The sequence below is a fragment of the Diabrotica undecimpunctata genome, chromosome 6, assembly GCF_040954645.1.
Source record: "Diabrotica undecimpunctata isolate CICGRU chromosome 6, icDiaUnde3, whole genome shotgun sequence".
NCBI classification, from domain to species: Eukaryota; Metazoa; Arthropoda; class Insecta; order Coleoptera; family Chrysomelidae; genus Diabrotica; species Diabrotica undecimpunctata.
The window spans coordinates 160,085,859-160,101,798 of NC_092808.1; the positions used below are offsets into that span (position 1 = coordinate 160,085,859).

Here is a 15,940-nt window from a genome sequence, read left to right on the forward strand (position 1 = left end):
ATCTTTATGTGCCGCCACAAGTTTGGGCATGCGTTTATTTCATCCGCATCAATTGGTAGAGCGGGGAATAATCGGTTATTCCAAATAATTAATTTGCACATCTGTAAAACCTTCAGCATTGCGCTATTGTTGGCGATGTTGCAAGCTAGTGTTTCATTGGTTTGCATGGTTAATTACATAAAGTAAGTTCAAGATAGACGGTGCAGTTGTTCAGGTTTCTAATTAGATTACAGTATTCCAAAAATAGCAAACGCTAATTCTACTTAATATTGCGGTCTGATCCGAGCCAATAACAATGAAATTAAGAATGTTTTTTCCATCCCTACTGGAGTATCAAGAATGTAAATTCCACCAGATCCAATGTTCACAGCTTCTATCAAAGTATTTTTGATTTAATTGTGGAACATTTGTACGCACTATTTCAGCCTGAGTGTCGAAGTGTTGTTCTCTTTGTAGTTGTTGCTGAACTGCTGTTGCCTGATTCGTATTATTCGTATTATTATTCGTAATATTCGTAATTCCTCTTCAATACCATTTTTCATGGTATTGGAACTCTTTGATCATTTTTTTGGTTTAGATTGTTGACATTTTTTTTTAATTTCCACTTTTTCTGTGATATCACGTTTTCTTTTAATTTTAATGTTAGTTAGTTTATTGTATGTCCTTTATTTGATACAAGTTGTGTAAGTTAAGACTTTTTTTTCTCCTCTCGATGGCGCTTCGATGTTCTTCTTGTCATACATGGATTCTTTTGCGTAACAACAATGTTTAATATTAATAATTTATTTTGTATTATATTAAATGTTACAATGTATATTCGTTTCAAGGTTTAGATTTGTGAAATTGTTTTGTAACATTGAATAATCTGTACGATCGAGGATCCAATTTCTGCTTGATCGCATTCACGATGTAGGAGAGGAAATGGGCATAAAAATAAACTAAAACAAAACCAAATTTTTAGTGTTTAATCGTGACCCACATCCCGATGCAAAGCTTCAATTAAACGGAGTCCAAATTGAGAAAGTCCACTAAATGACATATTAGGAAACTCTGATAACGGACCAACTAGATCCAGACATAGAAATAAAACGTAGAATAGAAATGACTAAAACTACTTTTATGAAAATAAAGTCATTGCTTTGCAATAATCATCTCAGTTTAAAACTAAGACAAAGAATGGTTAAGTGTTATGTTTGGACCGTACTTTTGTATAGTGCAGAAGTGTGGACGCTAAAAGTGTCGATCATGAACAAAATTGAAGCATTGAAAATGTGGGTTCATAGACGAATGCTGAAGATACCTTGGACAGCAAGGAAAACTAATTAAGAAGTACTAAGGAGCGTCAACAGAGATAGAGAACTGTTAAAGACCGTTAAACATCGAAAAATGTCGTATCTGGGACATATAGTAAGGGTAAGTCAATATAAAATATTACAACTGATCCTTAAAAGTAAAATAAACGGCCGTAGAGGTGTAGGAAGAAAACAAGTTTCTCGGTTAAAAAAACATTCGTGAATGGAAACAGATAACAAATTCAGGACAATTATTCGATATTGCAGAATATCGAGAAGGCTTCGCAATGGTGATCACCAACGTCAGATAATTCTGATATGGCACGCGAAGAAGAAGAAGACGGTCGACGATATCTCACACAAATTTCTAGATATATTCTTCTAAAGTCATCTTAAGAATCAAGAACCATAATAATAAAACGACTATAAACCGACTCAGGTAAATTTTACCAATGAAAGGACAGTTAAAATTTACGGAATGGAAACAAAGTGTACCTACCTATACGATAAAGGTTCAGGGGGTGAGTTGAGTTTAGTTTAAATCGAGCATTGGCGTGAGCTAGAAGCTCATGTTTCGCGCTAGCCACACTTCAGAAAGTTTAACCTGGTTGGAATATTAATAATTTGACTTAGCTCATGTCAATTCGCATTACCGACAAGTTTTCTTTGGTTTTTTTATACAGAGTGTTTATTAGCCACATCTGTTGTAATCAAGTTATCGGCATCCAAAATTCGGAGTTGTAATTGTTTTAGTTCCTTCAGAAAAGTACAGAAAGGTAAACTTATTTCCCTAAGGACAAAACTCGAACCCCAAGGGAACCAACCAGCTACCTATGATTGCGCGACACAAATGCATTAGGACAAGGTGTAAGGGAAAATACGCCCATATGTTAGTACACATTATTTAATTGGTTTGTCCAATGCACGATTTGTCACAGTTCTTATATAGAATCTCGTGTACTCCTTGACTTTCTAACAATATTTTAGTATTTCCTGATAATAAAATAATTTATATAATAATAATAATTTTCTGTCGGTAATAAATATCGTATATTTTGTGTTTTTTTAGCGCTTCCAACACCCAAAACTACAGGCTTAGTAGAAGGAGAAAAACCAATAGGTAAAATTTTCCTGTCTTATATAAAGGGCACGACTAATAAAGAGTGTTCCAAGAAAACATGAAATAGAGACAATATTTAACACCAACATCAAACTTAACTGTAATACCATCGGCAAAAACATTGCAGTGTGGTCCTTTCTCGTCTTTTGTTTTTCGCTGTTCGTTCCAATAGTCCACCTTTGTGGATTTAAGTCTCTTTTCGGTTCTTTCTTCTAAGCGACATATAAGATTAGGCTCTTTACTATATTATTGTAAATTCGCTTTTTATTCATTTACATTTTGCTTTTCATTGCCATTGATATTACTTTTCCTCTTTTGTTTTTTTTAGTGTTTTACCTTTTGATATTGTCATTCCCATGTATTTTTGTACAGATCCATATTAAATTTCTGATAACTCGTTAGTTGTAAATCTTGTTGTGTTTCTTTAATGCGTTACATCCTTTTAGATTCATTTGATCGTCTGTAAATAACACTGTATTAACCTATATTAACTTTATTTTCACTGTAATGTCTGTATATATAGACGATAATGTTTTTTTACCAAATATAACGAAGGTCTATTAATACCAAAAAATTTGTACCAAATTTTAAAATTTGTAAACTATCAGCAATAAAATATGCTAATACAATTATTAAAAACATTTCCAACAAAAACTGGGGAGCAGATCAAAATACACTATTACATGTATATAAATCTTTAGTTAGATCCAAACTCGACTATGGCGCGATAGTTTATTCATCAAGCAAAGTATCAGTATTGAAAACCTTAAAAACTATTCAAAACACAGCTCTACGGATAGCTACAGGTGCGTTTAGAACGACACCAGTTTAGACATTGAAAGTTTACAATGCTTAACAGGAGAACCACCCCTAAGTTTACGATGCAAATACCTTTCTCTCTCATATGCTTCTAAAATAGCTAGTAATAAACAACACCCTACTCATACCAATACGTTCACAAAACGATTTCAAGACACTTTTACTACAAAAAGACTAGATCCACCATTTTACGCAAGAGTTAGAAGAAACCTTCATGACCTACATCTTGTATTTCCTGAAATTCTCCCAAAAAATTTCCCAACTTCTCCAACTTGGTTAATACCAATTCTCAAGATTAATACTAACCTTAGTATATATAAAAAACGTGAGACTATAACAGACCTGATCAAACAAGCATTCTTAACAGAAATGGAAACTTATAAAAATCACTATAAGATATACACTGACGCATCCAAATCTTTAGACGGTGTTGGTGCAACCATCCTCACACCCAATACATCCTTAAAATTTAAATTCAATCCCATTACTTCGTTATACACTGCAGAGTTGTTTGCAATATTACAAGCACTTGTCCACATAAAAGGGTCGAAACAGTCCCCGTCTCTCATAATAACCGATTCACTAAGCTCACTTCACACTATCAAATGTTTATATACCAATAATCCAATTGCCTCACATATCAAATCAGAAATAGAGATTCTAAACATTAATAAGATCACCGTTGACTTCATGTTTGTTCCATCACATTCAGGTATACAAGGAAATGAAGAAGCAGATGAACTAGCCCGCTTAGCATCCTTTAGCCAGGACTTCATTCTTATTAATGAGGTTTCTTCAGATGACTTTAAGTTAGAAACAAAATATAAAGTGTTAAGTGCGTGGCAAAATAAGTGGAGTATATCACAAAATAAACTCAAGGAAATCAAACAATTAGTGAAACCGTGGCTCCAACCCACAGCGAATAGACACGACCAAGTGAGAATAACACGTTTGCGATTAGGACACACTAACTTTACACATAAACACCTCTTTACGCGAACTGCGCCGTCAATGTGTGAAAATTGTCAAGTAACACTCTCCGTGAAGCATATACTAACTCAGTGCAAAATAAATGAAGCAGCAAGAAAGAAGCCCACTATTCCAAATAATATAAAGGAAGCCCTAGGAAAAAACATGACCATTAAAAACACAATAAGTTATCTTAAAGACTCAGAACTGTATCAATTATTGTAATTTTTTCTAACTTTACCTGTATTTTGTTTTTTAGGTCGCTAAAAACCCTGGTGGTTACAGCGTAAATAAATAAAAAAAAAATTATTAAAAACTAGTTTATTAAAGTGTTTGATCAGACAATCTTTCTTTTACCATGTTGAGTCTGGCTGAATGACTAAAAGTCTATGCCAAAAAAAAAAAAAAAAAAAAAGAAGTGTGTGATATATTATACAATATTACAATATTCGTATAATTTAGGCAGCGGCACAGCTAGCAATTTCACCCAAGACTTTTCCAGAGTTGGCAAAGAAGGGTGCTATTTGGTCTTCGCTACATTGTAACCCAATTTTAGACATGGCAATAGCAGCATCAATTACGGGTTGGATATCGCCTTTCACGGCATCAGGAATCTCAGCTATAACTTTAAGCAAATCAGAGGCAACCTGTAAAAAATATTTTTAATTTATTTTGAGCTGCAGCTAAAAATAAAAAGTTTGTTTACCTGAGCGACGCAGAGAAGAGTTTGCGTGTCATTTCCTTCGCATTGGTCGATTTCGTTAAATGCCTCTTTGGCATTGTCGTGGACACCAGATAAGTCCTTGACAATAGGTGCAAGAGCTTTAACTAAAGTGACAAGACCATCCTTTATACACTTAGCAACTCCTCGCAACATTTCGATACGTACATCTACAATATCAGTGTCCTGACTTTCAACACAAGAAATCAATTTTTTTCCGGCATCAGTACTTTCTAAAAAAAAGTGTTCATTTGTATTAAACAAATTAAAATATTAACCGATATAAGTTACATATTAAAACTGTATAAACCCGTTTTTGCTGATGATCAGCCACGTTTAATATTTCTTGATAAAAGTTTTGACTTTAGTTTTATAGGTTTAAAAATAAAAATAAACTTTTCTTGACTATTTGCAAGGACTGTATTGTCTACAAAACGTACGTTGTTTATTTTTTTGGGCATTTATTAAGATGCTTTTTCCATGCTTTAAGCGCTCTTTTAACAATATGCTCCACACATATATTAAATAATTGTGGCGACAGTATACATCCTTGCTGACACCCTGTTGTGGATGGAATTTATTTGAGAGTGTGTCAAGTACTTTAACTGTTCCAGTAGAGTATTCGTATAGTGCAGTTATAAGCAAAATTAAGTATTGAGGTACGCCTATTTCTTTTACTATCTGCCACAAGTGTTGCCATTTGACTCTGTCGAAAGCTTTGCGATAATCTATCTATGAATTGTATATGTATAGTGGGATATTGAATTCCCAAGATTTTTCTCCAATGGATAATACAACAAACGAAATTAAATGGAATGATCATAAATCAAACACTTGAAACAAATGATTAGACATTTTAATTACTTTTTACTTTAAAGATTAAAGATGACTGTCAATGTATAGCAGTCACAGACGATCTAATACTAGTAAGACAAGTAAGAAGTAACCCAAAACATTAATAAACAATATAATAAAAAATCCAAACAAATTTCAGCTTTTAATATATAGAGAAAAGACAAAATAGATAATAATGGGAGAAACAGGTGAAGCACCAGAATAGAACTTAACATTGGATAAAAGGAAAAAATACATCATTGTTTAAAAGAGTTTTAGAATTTAACTAACTGAGTGTAGAACCAGATGAAAAAAAGCATAAGTAAGGAGAAACAAAGACAAAGCGTAGCAAAAGGGAATAAAAAGTATGAAGCATTGCGATCATTGCAATGAAATACAAATACTTGTATGTCTCGAGAAAAATAAAAATTAGACTCTACAAAACAATCTACATATGCATGCGAAACGTGGGTACTTGAAAAATTAGAAATAGGCCTTTTAGAGAGATAGGAGACAAAAAAATAAAGATAAATATATGGAGGTGAGAAAATATATAGCCATAAATGAATGGAAAAAAAGGAAAAAAAAGAACTTTAAGAACTATATAATGAACCAAAAATAACAGCGGTAATCAAAGAAAATAGAACTTTAGGACACATTGAAAGAATGGGAAAGGAGATAATGATAAAAAAGATACTATCACGAAAGCCAATACAAAAAAGAAGAAAAGGTAGACCAAGTAAGAGATGGAAGAACGGCGTATATGAACACTTACAATAAAGTAATACTGAGAATTAAAAAGAAAAAAACATTGGATAGAAATCAATGCAAGAAAGTGGTAAAGAAATGTACGTAAAGACTATATATAGGGAACGACATATTTAATGTATTTTATATAAATAAATGTAAATACTATTAGTAATAAATAAACTGTTCTTCCCTAACACTTCAAGACTTGTTAAGCTTTATAAATAAATAAGCGTGTTTCTGTTAAAATGTTAATAAAGAAGGTAGCGTTTCTGGTAGTCCCGATAAAATATTAGGTTATAGTTGCCATAAATTTGTAATTGCTAATGTTATAAGAAAATTATTTGGCAATATGGGATATAAAAATAATAACACCAAGTCGTTCACGATAAAGTATTATTAGCCAGTCAATAGAGTACCAAATTTTGCCTAAATTGGATACATTATGTTCAGGAATAAAAAACAAGTAATAAACAGAGGCAAGTAAAAAAAATCAAATGATCATATAAGATGTATTGTATAAAATTAAAAGTTATTCTAGGATTATTTATACTTACGTGCAGCAATACTATCCAAAAGAGGTTTAAGAGCTCTAAGACCTTCAAGAGCGATTTTGTCCAAAAACGATAATGCTTTCTCTAGATTGTCGTCATACTTATCGGCGAAATTGTCGATAATGCTTGGGGCTTTGTTGTAAATTTCGTCAACGATATCTTCAATTTTGTGAACAATCTTCTTGATGGTGTCAATTAATGAATCTTCAGCTGGTTTGCTTGGTAAAGCAACAGTCTGCACGAAAACAAAAGTATCTAATATATACATGTTATATTACATTGCAATTATAAAAAAAATAAGACAGTTGCAGTTTTTGTAGACACTTTTAAGGGACTAACATTCAGAAAGATCAAAATTATAGAAACAAATCAAATATGTGAGATTCTTAGTAAAGAGCAAGAAAACCAAATATATAAAGTTTTATATACTCATAAGAATGTAATATATCAGTACTAGAGTACTAATATATCACAGTTAACAGAACCATCCAGTCAAAATAAGATAACCCATAATGAAGCAAGATCAGCATTTATAAATACGAAATATATCTTCAGGAGACATAGTTTACTACTCAGAGTCTTTATCTGTCTCTGATCTTAGTCTCTATGATCAGATGTTATGTTTTTCTACCCTATTGTACAAAGTAGTGGCTTGGACGCTCATCAAACCTGTTATAAAGAAGCTTGAAGTCTTGATGGTGGTAAAAATTTCATGAATAGAACAGATACCTAGTTAACTTTAAGGTTGTACATTAACTCTGAAAGGAAGTTAAAATCATTGATACAATCAATCAGTACAAATTGTATTATCTGAATCATGGTATGATTATATATATGACTTGCTCCAACTCTTTCTTTAAGAAAAGTTTTATGAACAGGGGACCTGGGAAAGAAATAATTAATTGGCTTAAAACCTGAAAAAATAGTTTATTATGTCTAAAACTGGCTTATTCCAAACATCTGACAACAAAGTAAGCATAGGCATAGTGATCAGATATATGGAACCAATTGGAACCTACCGCACAAAAAGATTTAGCCAAAGAGTTTTATTAATGAACATCAACCCTTTTGTATTCGCAATATATCTGTTAAATAATTTAAAAACTGGACGAAAAATCAGGTATTAAAAGAGTTTTTAAGACAATTAGAAATTTAGAAAACATTTCTAAAATATACCTTCAAATACCTTCAAAACTAATTAGAACAATTTATTCAAAAAAAGTTTTGTATTTGTGAAAAAACATATAAAAATCTTTAAAATATTTAAAATAAAATAAAATATAGTAAACCGTTATATTAAATAAAAACTATATTAAATAAAAAAACTTACTGAAGCCAAAATAATGGCGCAGAAAAAGAGGGTAATTTTAGTCATTTTGTCTCGATGTTGTTCGATACTGTAACTATCATCTCAAAATTTGATAGTATATATATTATATTTTGGTATAAATTATCAGTCCTGATATAACTGATTTTTAAGAAGTAGCACCTGGCATAGTTTTTTCTTTATCAAATTTTGAAATTTTTATCTAATTCAAACATTGTTTGATCTATGTTATTACACACCTGTGAAAAAGTCATAGCTTTTAATAATTTAATTGACTTTTCTGATAGTAAAATCCTCCTGTTAATGTAAGTGGTCTTTAAGGTTTTTCTAAGATTTTGAGAAATATGAAACAATAAACACTAAGGCACGCCCCAAGTTGAGTTAAAGGGGTGAAATTAATAACTAAAACATATTTATAAAACCAAACGATAATTATTTGGCTTTGAGGAGATGCCGCTAAATATTTCTTTACTATTTTGTTTATTTAACTCTAGAAAGTCTGGCTTAGCATACCTACTTAGAAATTACGAAGGGGTCATTTTGGCCCTATCAATAAAAACCCAGTTCAAAAAAATTGTATCAGTTCTAGATTGCTAGATAGAACTGTTTACACAGTTGCAGTTTTTGGCATTTGCCCCACATTGCCTTGTTACAGCCGTGGCACTGATTGAAAGTATGGTTTCTTTACAAAATAATTTCCACTTACATTTTTTCCGTTTTTGGATAAAAACAGTGCTGGTTGTTAGTAGAACTGGTATTGCTGGGTATAGTACCAGATTTCGGGAGGCAAGGTATGAAGCCGGTAATTCTTCATACAGCTGAATAATATTCTTATGACGACTGAGTCTATTTTTGGTTACTTCTTTATAAATAATCCATTTATTTATTGCTCTTCAGTGAAGAATTTTATAAAACACGTCCATAGGTCATCGTGTTGAAGCAACTTTTGTAGTATGAAGACGTGCCATTTAATATACTACAAGACCCCCATATTTGGTTTCATTATAAACACTTTCTGTTTCAGGAAGTTTCTTTTCATCGACAGAAACATCCACTGATTGATGTAACGAACTCAACAAAAACATATTTTTGTGAATCTGTTCTTGGTATGCAGTAAGTGTTAATGGAATATATGGATAACGTAGAAGTCTCTATTTTCGCCCTTAATGCTTAAAGGAACTTCATTTCTGTTGCGAATAAAAATATCAACAAGATTTGTTAATTTCTTTTTTAATGTCGATTTGTCGTTACATTTTCCCCTTTACCAGTTGATCTTTCATTATCCACAATACAACGTTTTCACGAACACTTGTATCTTTATTGTGTAGATAATTCAGTACCAGTATAGGTGTAACCATTTACAATATATTTTGATATGATGCAAGCCAAAAGCCATATTTTATGCCAAACTTATCCGGCTTATTTGATATGTATTGTTTGAACGGGCACTTGGCTTAAGAAGACAGTAATTGTTTGTTCACAGTAAGCTTTATTCCCAGTTTGTTATATGCGCAACTATTTTCTATAAATCCATTTAACACCGCAAAGACTAGAGCACATCTTTCGGTTTTTCAATCGTTTAGATCTCGTTTGCTTTACGTCAAATCTGAGACATTTTATAACGTCTGGTGGTATAGTTTGACTAATAAACTGAGGACCCCATACTGTTAACCACAAGCTGTTGGTTGCAAAATTTTTGGCGCCGTAGACTCCTCTTGTGTACATAATAGCAAGGATAGCATTCAGTACTTCCAAAGTTACAGTCCATGCAATTTTATATATGACGCAGCATGCTGTCGTTGATTATAAGATGCCAAACACTTATCTCACAATTATTTTTTCGGTATCTTTTTACGTACGAAGTAGGACCTTATTCCTCTTAACAAATATTGTGCTGGGTGAGGCGTAATATAATGACAGTAAACATTTAATGAATATAAATAAACTAATTTGTAATCTGGAAAGGTGTCCGCCAAGGCTGCATACTCTCTCCGATGCTTTTTAATTTATATGTTGAAAATATATTTGCGGAAGCATTAGAAGACACGGAATTAGGCATTAAGGTGAACGGCATACCAATTAGCAACCTACGCTATGCGGACGACACAATAATTATAACTGATAAATTGGAAGATCAGCAGTTATTACTTGATAGGGTGAATAGTGTAGGTAAAAAATATGGCCTTAAAATCAACATTTTGAAAACGAAATATATGGTCATTAGCAGTAACCCTCCAGAAAACCCGATAATATGCATAGGTGACGATCGCATAAAACGCGTGAAAACTTTTAAATACCTTGGCACCACAATCAATGACCAATCGGATCCACAACAAGAGATAAAAACCCGAATACAAATGGCAAGACAAGGTTTTGTGAAGTTCAGACCGCTTCTATGTAATCAAAACCTACATTTCGAAATACGCTACAGAATGATCAAGTGCTACATATGGTCCATCTTGCTTTATGGCATGGAAACGTGGACTTTGACAAAAACATCTATCAACAAACTTGAAACATTTGAAATGTGGTCATTAAGAAGAATGATGCGCATACCTTGGGTGGATAGAGTTCGAAACGATGACGTCCTTAAGAGAGCCGGCGTGGAAAGAGAACTCTTTAAATTCATTAAAAAACGCAAGATTGGTTACCTTGGGCACATATTGAGAGGAGCAAAATATGAAATACCACAGTTAATCCTACAAGGGAAGATCGAAGGTAGGAGAGGAGCCGGCAGCAAACAATTATCCTGGTTAAGGAATATTAAAGAATGGACAGGAATACACAATACAGGCGAGCTGTGTCACGCCGCCAAGAACAGAATTCTAGTAATGAGATAGTCGCCTACGCACTTTGGTGTATGGCATGTTAAGAAGAAGAAGAAATAAACTAAAAATCATAATCTTACTATATACTGATCCAAAACCAATAACTTGACATGTTTTTTGTCTTTCGATTGTTCGTGTCTCTGATTGAAATAGCTGTTGCTTGTTGATCTCTTTTTCTCTTGCAACTTTTTGTTGAGATGTAGGAGCAGTGTTGACATAAATTGATGACTCTTGTACAATAAAAATTTCTAACTGATCTGAAGCATCAGTCACTTGAATCACTATTTTTTAGTGGTTCATATTCTTCATCTTCTAATTTTTCTTCAAGAAGTTCAAGTTCTGATAGTTTACGTCGAGATAAATTTATAGTTATCTTGAATTTTTACAAATGAACGAATGTTTCAATATTCTAGAAACGAGAATTAGTAGAATCTAATAAAGCGCACGATAAACAAAAAACTATCAAGGAACAAACATAACTGATACAGGGCCAATTTGGCTCCTTCAGACTTCTATGGTAAGTTTTTTAGAAAAACCATTTAATAAATTTGGTAAATAATATTTTTTGTGTTAAATAAGGCTTTGTATCAAAATACAAAAAGCTATGTATCTTTATCATATAAAATTTGAAATTATTGTTGTCTTAAACAAAAAGACAACAATAACTTCAAATCGCAAGGGCCAGATTGGCCCTCCAACTTTTTAGTGTTAAAAATAAAATCGATAGTATTTTAACTTTATGATACTTGTCATATAATTTTAAAACTGGCCACATCAAGCAGTCCGACAGTTCTTCTAAATGTGTATTTTTATGGCGATTCTGCAAGTGATTCTTATTTAAATTTTTATTCTGATGATAGTGAAAAGAATAACGATTCTATAGAAAGTAATAGTGAAAATGAAGAATGAACATTACCCTTGGGCAAAGGTATTAAGACTTAAATTTGTTTATCTAAATATTAGTTAAAGTATTGTTAATATACTAGATTAACGCTTAAATACTCCAATGGCGTATTATTATTAGTAAAATATTGCTAAAAATATACATTTTGTTCTTATTATATTTTATAATGAAGAGATTGATGATGAAAAAAAAAAACAGAAGTTAAAATTTAAAAACACGAAGAAATGAATCAAATAATCTATTTTTTACTATCTTTTTGATTTTAAATAAAATTGTAATTATAGATAACGTGATTATCTGCTAGCAACTGTCGTCAAAATTGTCGGAATGCTTTACAAGAAAATAAAGTGTAAACATTCAATGTTTTTTTGGAACTTGGCAGATTATAACAAAAACATATATTTTTTTTATTGAGAATTAAGTTGTCTCGACATCTTTGGTAATTACCACGGGAGCAATAGTGCCTACAGAGTTATGATTATATTTTGTTAAACAACTGTGTAGTCTTTAAGAAATCTGTTAGACTCTTGAGTCCGCTTGAACAGTTCAGAAGTACTTTTAAACTTTTATTGTTGTCAATGCGAGTGGCCTGGTAGTGTTGACATTCTGTGATTATGTGTTTGACGGTATAAGGAGTATCGTTGCAGTGGGAGCAAAACTGTTGGTCTGTAGAGGACACAACATGATCATGTGTCAAACGTGTGTATTCTATTCTCAATCTTTGTATTATTATCTTCTCTTTTCTGTTCAGAGATGCTAGGGATAAAAAGCTGTTTACATTAGATTGTATTCTCTGAGCTTTGTGTACTTGGTGATCCAAAGTTCCTGCCACTTGTCTTGGATATTCCTTTTGAATTAAATAAAAAAATATGTACAAACTAAGAAATAAATATTAAATATATAATAATATTAAATATTCACATCCAGATGTCAGTAAAGAGAGCGTTTGCAATTCGGGGATTCCCTTGTTACATGATATCCCTATTACATCATTCCGAGTCTCGCATTGAAGAGTGTAACCTGTTATTGTTTTTAAATAATTTTTCTCTTGGCGGTGCTTCGTTTTATAGTAAGTTGTTTAAAACTTTGCTGATTGGAACGTTTCAAGTGAGTGCCATAAAGTCTTATTTTTCATTAGAAGAGGTTTTTGCCATCTCCATATCGTAAGTCTAATTTTATTATTTATTTTTTTAAGATTTTATTTGGCCTGATAGAGAAAAAAACATCAAAAGCAATCAATTTTATTGGAAAAAAATTATTGCAATCTTAGATCGATTAGGAACAGGAGAAGGATCTACGGGGTTTGGTAAGTTTAGGTGAATCAACTGTAAGAGCCATTAAAAAGAATGAAGTTGCTATAAGAAAATCTATAATTTCTAGTACCAAATTAATTGCCCAATTTTGCTCTTACTCAAGGAATGTATTATTAGAAAAAACATAAAGAGCCATCGCAAATTGGATTGAGGAACTAATTTAAAGAAGAATTCCTGTAAGTGGTTATTTAATCAAGGAAAAACCTCTTCAGTTTTATGAGTTAATGAATCAGTCAGAGTCACCACCTTCCACTTCTCAAGCTGGTAACTAAGTTTCAGCTAGCAAAGGATGGCTAACCGGGTTTATCAAAGGAAATGTATGTTATTATATCAAGATTAGATAAGAGAGTTCTATAGCAGATGAAGCAGCAAAAATATTTCCACAGGAGATAGCGAAAACGATTAAAGATGGGGATCCGGTCAAGTATTTTACGCTGATGAAACGGGACTGAATTGAAAAAAAATGTCTAACCGTATTGACATCGCAAAGAATAAACAAACTGCGGACATCAAGCAAGTCAAGGTCGAGTAACATTATTACTTTGAATTAAAAGCCTATATGAGGAAAAAATCTCTCGATTTTAAAGTTTTATTAATTATTAACAATGCACCAGGTCATCTACACTTGTGTGGAAGCAATTTTCTATTTTTGATTGCTTGATTTATGTTGCATCTGCTTCCACTCAAATTAGATCAAGAACTTTAAGTGTCTGTTGGAAAAAGGTTTGGTCAGCATGTGTAACATGCAGTGCAACGATTCAAACATCGACACTATCAGATGAAATAGTTAATTTGGCACATGAAATTGGCGGAGATGGTTTTAATACCTTCAGCCATAATGATATAGATGAATTGCTTGTGGATCATTCATTGCATTAAGTGAGCATGACATAATTAATCAACCTAGATGGCGTTGTGAGTCTAGAATATAATAATGATGAGAAATAAAAACCAACCCCCCTCACTGCCAAATTAATTTGAGAAGGTCTTCAACTTTGTAGTAAATTAGAAAATCATTTTCTTATTAATGATCCCAATTCTGAACTATCTTTGAAATTACAACGTGAGCTACAGAACTGAATGTCAGGATATCGTAAGCTACATAAAAAATTACTAGCATCATCATCGCAGTGTTTACTGATTACATTGTCAGAAAAGGAAGAGCTACACAGATTGAAAATTAAGTTTAAGAAAATCCATCGCATTTACCACAAATATCTATTGAAGAGACACTTTTTTCTGACGATGACGATGATTTTCAGTCATTTCTCAAACGGTGTAAACCATTATCAGATAGCGATAATTATTAAAAATGTCAATGTAAAACTATATGTATCTATTACTTTGGCCAAAAATAAAATTAATTAAGTTTTGAAACAAGTTTTTTTTAGGCTCTGTATGAATTTCTTTCAGATATTCAAAGTAATCTATCATGCAAGCTATTTCTTTTAATTTCTGCACACGTTTTTGTTTTTGTCTTGGTTTTATGTAATTTAAGAAGGCTATGGAACGTATTCCTACTTTTTCAAGGCAAGTAATATGTTTTTTTATGGATTTTTGTATATGCGCTTTTCTGTGGATCACCCGCATAAAACGAAAGCTTAATGTATTCACTGTATGAACTTTCTGTACTCCTTAAAAATGAGGTGTCTTTCTGTAGTGAGGCGTAATTTTCTTTAATAAATCTCTTTAATAATCTTTAAAATTGAATAAAATTCTATTCATCCTGTTTTCCAAAAGCTTTGTTGTATCGTTTATTAATTTAGTATGAAAGGTGGTAAAAGGTCTGATTATTATAGATCTTGAATTTTGACATGATATGGAATAATATCCATTACAACTATTCTTATTTCCCTTATCTGCTGGTGAGATATTGAGATATTTTTTCCACCTAATTTATACCAATTTCCAATTAAACCGTAAATTGTAGTCTCTCTAATATGACGTATAATTTAAATTCACACTTCACACTAATATACGCCAAATGGATCCCACAAATAAGCCAGAATTACCTGTTTAAATGAAATCCTATAATTCCGTTACTATAATGGACAAAACGAGGCAAAATCCCAATTTAGCAGCTTTGTTAGTGTTATCGAGAACTGTAATAGCTTTTCCTAATTTGTTCAAAATGTACGTGTTCTATGAATAAATCCGACGAAATAAAGGAAGTATCAAAAAATAATGAAATTATCAGGCATAAGCATCCTTTTTAAATAATTGGAATGTTTTTTCATCGTACTTAGAAGTAACAATTTTAGGTATATTTTAAAATATTTTTAGAGAAATCGTTATTATTAATGACACTAATGTTTATATTTTGAGAACGAATTCCGAAGTGGAAATTGAAACGTCAATAATCGTTATAAAAAATCAATAAAAATACAAAAATTTCATTATCCAGACTTTCAAATGCTAAGGTGTTCTTATATAATTATGTAAATGAACAAACAATGATCTACTTATCTTTTCAACAACATTTTTTATATATTCCGTATCTGTAAACCGTATT

The 15,940-nt window shown here is 31.9% G+C and overlaps 2 protein-coding genes across 2 annotated transcripts in view; one reads left to right on the plus strand and one right to left on the minus strand.

Annotated features, from left to right (window-relative positions):
* Csgalnact (Chondroitin sulfate N-acetylgalactosaminyltransferase) overlaps positions 1 to 15,940 on the plus strand; it is a 525,789-nt gene that overhangs the window by 395,710 nt on the left and 114,139 nt on the right. The gene's annotated exons all lie outside the window — the stretch shown is intronic.
* Positions 4,507 to 8,501, minus strand: LOC140442945 (uncharacterized). The gene is made up of 4 exons (XM_072533904.1): positions 8,387 to 8,501; positions 7,060 to 7,291; positions 4,907 to 5,154; positions 4,507 to 4,847 (listed from the first exon to the last, which is right to left on the minus strand). The coding sequence occupies exons 1-4, from the start codon at positions 8,429 to 8,431 to the stop codon at positions 4,659 to 4,661; spliced, it is 714 nt and encodes a 237-aa protein (XP_072390005.1). The 5' UTR covers positions 8,432 to 8,501; the 3' UTR covers positions 4,507 to 4,658.

What these genes read in the sequence shown, in the direction of transcription:
- LOC140442945 (XM_072533904.1), bottom strand. Translation starts at nt 8,431, where the DNA reads ATGACTAAAATTACCCTCTTTTTCTGCGCCATTATTTTGGCTTCA. An exon ending in TTTGGATAGTATTGCTGCAC is followed by an intron (nt 5,155 to 7,059) that starts GTAAGTATAAAT and finishes ACTTTTTTTTAG; the next exon opens with AAAGTACTGATGCCGGAAAA. An exon ending in CTCTTCTCTGCGTCGCTCAG is followed by an intron (nt 4,848 to 4,906) that starts GTAAACAAACTT and finishes TATTTTTTACAG; the next exon opens with GTTGCCTCTGATTTGCTTAA.